At 47.7% G+C, this 7,585-nt stretch overlaps 1 protein-coding gene across 1 annotated transcript; it reads left to right on the top strand.

Moving 5' to 3' along the window:
* Positions 1-406: 406 nt before the first annotated feature.
* LOC135911667 (solute carrier family 22 member 7-like) lies at positions 407-6,112 on the top strand. The gene is made up of 2 exons (XM_065444004.2): positions 407-1,013; positions 4,377-6,112. Exons 1-2 carry the CDS (start codon positions 663-665, stop codon positions 5,916-5,918), a joined length of 1,893 nt encoding a protein of 630 aa, XP_065300076.1. The 5' UTR covers positions 407-662; the 3' UTR covers positions 5,919-6,112.
* The last annotated feature ends 1,473 nt before the right edge of the window (positions 6,113-7,585 follow it).

The raw sequence follows: 7,585 nt of genomic DNA, 5'->3' as shown, positions 1-7,585 counted from the left end.
GAGCCTGCTCCAGCTGCCACTCATGATTTGACCAAGCAAAGCATTCTATCGCGCCTGGTGTGATTTATTCACCATTCCTACGCTGTGTTTCGGACATCAGGTGCAACGCTGTGGAACCTACGCAAGAAGTTCGGTGACGAATGTATGTCAGTGCACGCGTTCCATGCATGCTTTGCTACGCGCCAACGGCGTTCGCTAGCGCGAGCGTGCACGTGAGGATGCCGCGACGGGCTGCCAATAGAAAGGCGAAAAATAAACGCAATGAAAAACAAATTGGTCTAAAACAACGCTTCGCATATCCGTATATCACAGATTGTATCTTTCTAAAGATTAACGCTTTCAATACTGAGCGTATGCAAAGAACATTTTCCCACAAGGACGTTAAAGAACATCGACTTATTTCTAAGGGCAGCCGCAGCCACTGCAAAAAGTCCCTCTAGCCTCCACAGCGTCGCACCTGATGTCTGAAACAGAGTATAATAATAGTCGCAGAGCGCCCTGCCAAAAATACTTCAACTTGCAGCAGTGAATGCATGCATGACACTAGAAGTAATCTTAGACGAAGAAGTGGAAAACGAAGAAGAAGAAGAAGAAGACCATACCTCCAAGCGCTTCTGATTCTTGCTGGCTGATACGACTTTTCGTGCTGTGTGATCAGTATCATGTCGGCGAAAGCGGCTGCTCATGAAGAGGCCACGACCAAGACGGTGACCACTTCCCTCCTGGAAGGCTTCGCAAACGTGGACACGCAGGACTTAATCCAGCAGAACGTCTACATCATCCTCGGTCACGGGCGGTACCAGCGTATCGTCCTGGTCAGCACCTTGGTCGCTGTCATTGTGGTGCTGATGCACTCGTTCGCCTATTACCTCATCGGCCGTCCCGTAGACCACTGGTGCCAGCCGCCCGACGACCTGCGTTACCTCGGTGTCCAGGGCTGGAAGAACGTCGCAATACCCGTGCTGGCTGACGGCAGCTTCAGCAAGTGCACCGTATACGAGCCCCCTCTACCGGTGAGCTGTTCACTCTCTCGCGCATTTCGTCCTACCTCACCCGGCTGTACCACGGCTGCTACATTGACATCTTCTTGCTTAACACTTTTTTCCGAAGTGACGCAACGATTATGACGCATCCCGTAAAGCACGAGTGGAAATTTTCAACCTAATCAACCTAAAATAATCTATACGGAGAATTTGGCATTGATGTTAGCTTACTATATTTTCACTGGGCGGCATGTTTAAGATAGAAGGAGCGGTTGCTTTTCGCGATATGAAAATGCGTATCCATAGTATCGAGATCACATGCAACAGTTTCTTCTTTCGTGCTGCCCCGAGCTTGTTGAGCATGTGTTCCGTGAAAAATAAACGGTTACATAAGGATGGTAACATGCAACCCCTTGAAGCGATGTTCCCGCGGCCTTTCGACGCATTTCTTCTGCGTTTTAGATTGTCCATGTATTTGTTATTGCAGTAAAGAAACTACTGTGGTTGGCCACGACAATATAATGTAAGCTACACTGACATTGTTAGCAAGACGGTGTTTTTCCTGCAAGTGTTCGTTGTCACATTCCGGAAAACAGCACCGGCAGCAAACGGAGGCGCGCATAACGATGACGCTGATAAGCCTGAAGCATCCATCATACCCACTGCGAAGGACGCGCCTATACGACGGTGTCGGCGGCAGCGATGTTGTCCGTAAGAAAACCACGCATTCCGATCCACGCATACCCTCCACTTGGCGCATCCATGGACGTTACTGAACTAAGTTAATTTGTCAAAGCAAGATGCTTCAGAAAATTCGTAAAGTATGAAATACACACGAAGTCGAGATATTATAGCGGTCGTATTGTCATTTGCATATACGAGAAAACACCATCCTGATACGCGGAAACGCAACCACAAACGCCTTTTCCACCTGCCGTTTGAGGTCAGTCTTTAGTAGGAGCGGCGCGCCCCAGGAAGCTCGCCTTCGTGCACAGCGTTCACCTGCAGCGTTTCTCGGAAAACATTGTGGTTACATAAACTGCAGTTGCCGGCAAGCGTGAGAAACTGTAAGGGATCTTTGAATGCTATGGCCTTCGCCTCTTAAAGACAAAACTTAAGCGACCTCCTAACGTCTTCTTTTTTATTATTATTGCTCGCTTGTCATCAGATCACACTTGACTAGTGCTAAAAATACATGGCTCATTTGTCTGTGCAGTACTATAAGATGAATTGACAATACTCCAACTCTTTCAACATACTCAATCACTCCGGATTTTCACTAAATAAATCGTACACCTTTTAAATGTATCAAATACTTCGTCGTCGTGCGCTACAGTTTTGAACGGAACAATTGGTGCCACTGACGGCACGGAGTGGTACTAATAAGTGGACTCTAAGCAAGTTCGCAGCCGGCGGAAAGCATGACAGATCGCAAAGACTACGGTGCATAGCGGACAGAGATATGTGCCGACGCGTCATTTTGGCGTTGATGCTAGAAGTTAAAGAAAAATTAAACAGGTAGCGATCACCGATCAAATTCCGTCGAAATATTTATAGCCCTTCAACTGAACTGATGAGCACAGCGCAGGCGGGTTCTTTCTTGTTCGTTTCTTCGTCCATGTCTCGCATCATCGCCAATGGCTGGCATCATTATAAATACTTATATCACGCAGAATTCTGAACTGGATCTGCGTCTTCAACTGTACGATTGACGTAAAACAGTCAATCTCTCTCCCGTAGCTCAAATAGTGTTCGGAGTGCAATCTGGGAGCATTGATTCGTTTAGACAATGGGGTCCCCACAAGAATGACCACGTTCTAGCCTGTTTTCCTGCTGGATGTTTACAATTACACTAACGATGCAAAAACAATGTCAGACTAAAATTTCGAGTGGCAATTGATAACGTGTGCCTCAAAGGGCACTACGACGCATTGCAATACCCAATCCCCTGTAGAACAATAGAGGTACATCCAACAGACATTATAAACAGCGTAAAAACGGCGTGCAAATTCGATGTGTCTTTCAGCAAGCTTGTTCATCACTCAACCGTGTACAGACATGATGTCCGCCTAGAGCCATTAATTGGGAACATGACCGGGGTATTAAGACATGATACAATTTCGGCTTCGCGTCTTGATCTCAACAAATTTTGCTTAAACGAAAACTCTCGCGGGCATTCCTGACCGGAACGACAGGCATTCAGCGCTAGCGTAACCCATGGTCCAGATAACGTAGCGATTCCATTCCAATTCCAGATTACTGAATAATCGCCGGAATCTGATAGTTGTCAACAGAGAATCATAGAAACGAAGAGGAAGCAGCGAAACTAATCTTTACATAATTTCTTCTCAGGTTTCTGGCTCAGTGGATATGCGTCGTACTGTAAGCGATTGTTTTTTTTCTTTTTGTTTGCAGTTTTACTGTAAAAAATTGATACCGTCCGAAAGCGGGAACGGTACATTGGTTGGTGCTTAGCTTAAAATTTATAAATCGCACTCATTTCGTGAATTCAGCCACACTTTTGGTTATAACACGAATGCTGAGACCTGAGCAGGCTGACAGATTAGTTCAAACGAGTTCACCTAAGAAAATCAGGGATAAAATAAAACGGTGACGATGGACGATAAATATGAGCTCAAGATTGGTCAGTTTATGTTCTTAATATTTTCCTCTACTTCTGCATTCTTTATCAATGAAGCTTGTGCAGTATATTCATCAACAATGGTCCCCCTTAATGAGCACTAGTAGTAGCTGCTTTTACTTCAGCTTATGTTTACTCAGTTTGCCAATCTATCCATCCTTCAGCCATATGGTCTATAACGATCAAACTTTCTGGATGCCAATGCAATTGTATGTCTCCGAGAGACATTTCCAAGTCTTTCAAGCATCTCTAGCAGAAAATGACGAGAAGATGGCAACACAAGGAAAAAGGCACTTACTTTCCTATCCACGATGCCCTCTGCACACAACTTTTGCTTGTCAAATGTTAACGCTTTTCGTTCGCTGATAATCGAAAAGTGGAAAAACGGGAACTGGAAAAACCTGAGGCAAGAAATCTTCAAGTTTAATTCTCATCTATGTCGTTGTCGGATCCCGCCGGTTGTATATTTCCATAGGCAGGACGTTCATTACTGCATACAAGACCATTATTTATCTTTGAAAGCACATGGCGACGTCATGGTCCTAGATATCACGGTTCTGATGCAATTCACGCTAACTCAAGAGGCATGACGCATACAGAGACCCAGCCTACGAGTCTCTCAGTGATCAATATTTCTCTCGAACCTATTTTATTTCGATTGTGCAGACTTTTCTATAAACGTCAAGGAGTATTTGCTAAGGAGTATTTGCTAAGGGGCGATTGACGTCTTCGTTTATTTCCTTCTTTTTCAGGGAGAAGACCAGGACGAGCGTAGCATAGTACCGTGCAATCGGTGGGACTACGACACCGAGAAAGACGGCGAAAGCATCGTCAGCGTGTGGAACTTGGTGTGCACTCGCAACTGGCTCTACTCCGTTTCGCAATCCGCGTTTGGACTGGCCCCCATGCTATTAGTTCCCATCGCTGGAATCGCAGCAGACCGCGTGGGTCGCAGACCAGTCTTGTCGATGTGCGCCATCTCCACATTGCTCAGCAGCCTGGTGGCCGCGGCATCCCCCTCCGTGGGAATGTTCATCCTGTCGCGCATTGTCACTGCTGCCACGGCAAGCGCAACCATGCTGATGGCTGCAATTGTGCTCTACGAAGTTACCGGAAGTCAGCACCGGGCTCCCTATACCCTAATAGCCACCGGCGGTGGCGTACTTGTTACGCCTCCGCTGGTGCAGCTTCTTTCGACGCTCAAGCCAAGGTGGGTGCTCTCACAAGCCCTGCTCGTCACGGTCTCGGCGATAATGGTCTCTTGGTGCTATTACCTTGATGAGTCCCCCGTTTGGCAGATTGCCGCGTGGAGGCTACGGGCAGCTGAACTCACCGTACTCCGAGCAGCGCGGGTGAACAGGATAGAAGCTCGCAAGGCCACAGCAACATTTCAGGCATTGAAACAGCAGCTCCTGAAGCGAGAGGCCAACACCACGTCGGTGACTGCTGGTATCACGAGCACAGCCCGTTCGGCTTCCCTTCGGCGGCGCGCATTTTCTGCACTCGTGACGTGGTTTAGCGTGAGCTTTGCAGTTTATGCCTCAAGCTTGGGTAGCCCGCTTGAAGAACTGTGGGCTCTCGCATCTTTTCTATGCAATGGGCTCATTCTCATCATAGTCATCTATGGCATGAAGCAACGAGGCCACCGCGTGACTCTGTCAGGCCTACTCGCTTTCCTCGGCGGCTCAAGCGTGCTGCAGATGGTTCTTTCGCATTGGCCCTGGGCCGCCGCACTTCCTCTGCCGAGAATAATGATGTCGGGCGCGTCGATGATTGCCATGTGTCTGAACTACGCCTACACCGCGGAGGTGTACCCTACGACGATGCGGTGCGTGGGACTTTGCCTATCGTACTCCTTCGGCCGGCTTGGCGTGCTTCTGGCTACACGGCTCGTAGCATCCTTGCACAAAGAACAGCTCTTGGTCGTTGGGGCCATCACGACAGCGTTGGCATTTGCGAGCGCAGTAGCGGTCCAGTGTCTTCCCGAAGTATATGTCGAGAAGAAGCCCGCCGAAGTCCACCCAGTTCTGAGCGAAGAGCAGCGTAAGGAAGCACTTAAAACATCTTTGACATCCACTACGGAGTCGCAGACGTCCCTCAAGCCACACAAACCGGGCAAGCGTCATAGCCGACGCAAGAGGAAAGCAAGCTCAAAACGCGGTACAGCGACCAAAATTTCAGCGGCAGCATCGGCAGGGGCAACATCGCCAGCGGCAGCCTGTTCCCAAGAGCAAAGTGTTGGCCCTCCTGAGCTAGCCTCAACGATGCCCGTGTGCAAAACGCCATCGCAATAACTCAAGAGCATCGAATATATGCGGGCTGATTAAGGAACACGTAACTTCATTTTTTTTTTATTTTCGCGAACTCCAAGCCTTTACTATCCTTAGCTCAATTGATTTTGCGGTCAAGGGTTATTAGTGAATTCGGATACCTTCTGCTGCATTGTTTTTGTGGGCACAAGTTCTTCACCTTTCCTTTCTTGTTATCAGTGCGTGTGAGTTATATACCAGTGGCTGCTTAAGGCAGATTTGCTGGCGCAGCTAATCTTTAAAGCCTTATTATAGCGTCTCGCGCATTCAAAAGGTAAAAGGTGTTAATTCTCAGCTGCAATATGAGTCTCATTCAATCTACTGCATACTTCTACTGCATACTGCAATCTACTGCATTTAATCACTGCATACTTAAGGTTCACGGGCTTTTTTTTTTCTTCCTCAGTAATATTAGCATAAATAGTGCAAGGTAGCAGAGCCGTGCTTCTGTGAAACTCCCCACACTATTAGAAAAAATGTTGTATCGGGTGCAGTTTAGACTAGAATCTATACCAAGTACTACTTCGAAACTACCTGCTTGCTACCTTGGATAATTCGGTCTTAGCAGGAGATACATTTATTTAGCAGTTACAAGGTTTTACGGACCGCTAACTAAAAATCTCGAGCAAGTGCCCCTACCCATGCAACCACCCTATCTCCACTTTTGAGTGATTTGGAATAAGTACTAACTATCGAGCAGCTATTGCCACCTGTGATGATGGGATGATAATGATAATGATCGGGCAACTGCTCTTCCTTTTCTTCACCCTGTTCACCGCTATATGCGTTCTCACCGGACCACTTGGCTGCAGTCTTTTTTGTCAAAATTTACAAAATTGCATTTTAAATTACACAAACTGATGCAATTATTGAGAAAGAAATTGTTTAAGCGCACTTCTGCTGAGGCCCAATAGCTCACCGTAGCGAGGTGCATGCATAGCCATAGCTTTCGTCAGTCGCCACTTTGGTGAAATGTGCGAAGTGCAGTGCTTTGGAATATACGCGACGTAGCAGGCAAGAATGAATTCGTATACAGTGAAAAAGAAAGGATGAGGTTGTGGAATAGTATCGGCGAACTGGGAGAAATGTGCGCGCAAGTGCGCACCGTTTGGGAAGTTATATGCAATGACAAATGGAAAGGGCTTGCACCTTTGCCTCCTCGCCATTTGTGTCGGCCATCAACCTTCCAATTTTTCGGCAGCCAGTGTCTGAAAATTAGCGAAGAGCAAGGCGTGGGTAGGGTGGCTAGAATAGTGTGGGCTTGCATAATACTAGTGCGATTACCGGGTAATTAGTACTCGTTGCTAACAAATGTCAAGGCTAACATCGAGGAGCCAGCCAGCCAGCTTACCGCCGTGCCGACCGCCCAGCCCTATCATGTCACCGCCGCTGGTGACACAAACATTGCCTATAGGCCTCGTGCACTGCCTATAGAGGCGCCACTAATAGCCACCTAGCGGGCGCTTCCAACAATACGCGCGGGAGCAGTAGCAGACGACAACGCTTTGCAGCAAGGGTGACTGAAGTTCGCGGCTGCGATTTGTCCTTTGTTCGGGCGCCAGACTGCTTCTTCTGCGGTGACAGCTGTAGGGAAGGCACAGACCTCTGTGGGAGCGCGTATGAACAATTGTTACCGGTGTTTGAAGCAACGT

The sequence above is a fragment of the Dermacentor albipictus genome, chromosome 2, assembly GCF_038994185.2.
Source record: "Dermacentor albipictus isolate Rhodes 1998 colony chromosome 2, USDA_Dalb.pri_finalv2, whole genome shotgun sequence".
NCBI lineage: Eukaryota > Metazoa > Arthropoda > Arachnida > Ixodida > Ixodidae > Dermacentor > Dermacentor albipictus.
Note: the sequence above shows the minus strand (reverse complement) of the source record. Positions and strands in the feature narration are given on the sequence as shown.

What these genes read in the sequence shown, in the direction of transcription:
- LOC135911667 (XM_065444004.2), top strand. Translation starts at nt 663, where the DNA reads ATGTCGGCGAAAGCGGCTGCTCATGAAGAGGCCACGACCAAGACGGTG. An exon ending in TATACGAGCCCCCTCTACCG is followed by an intron (nt 1,014 to 4,376) that starts GTGAGCTGTTCA and finishes CTTCTTTTTCAG; the next exon opens with GGAGAAGACCAGGACGAGCG.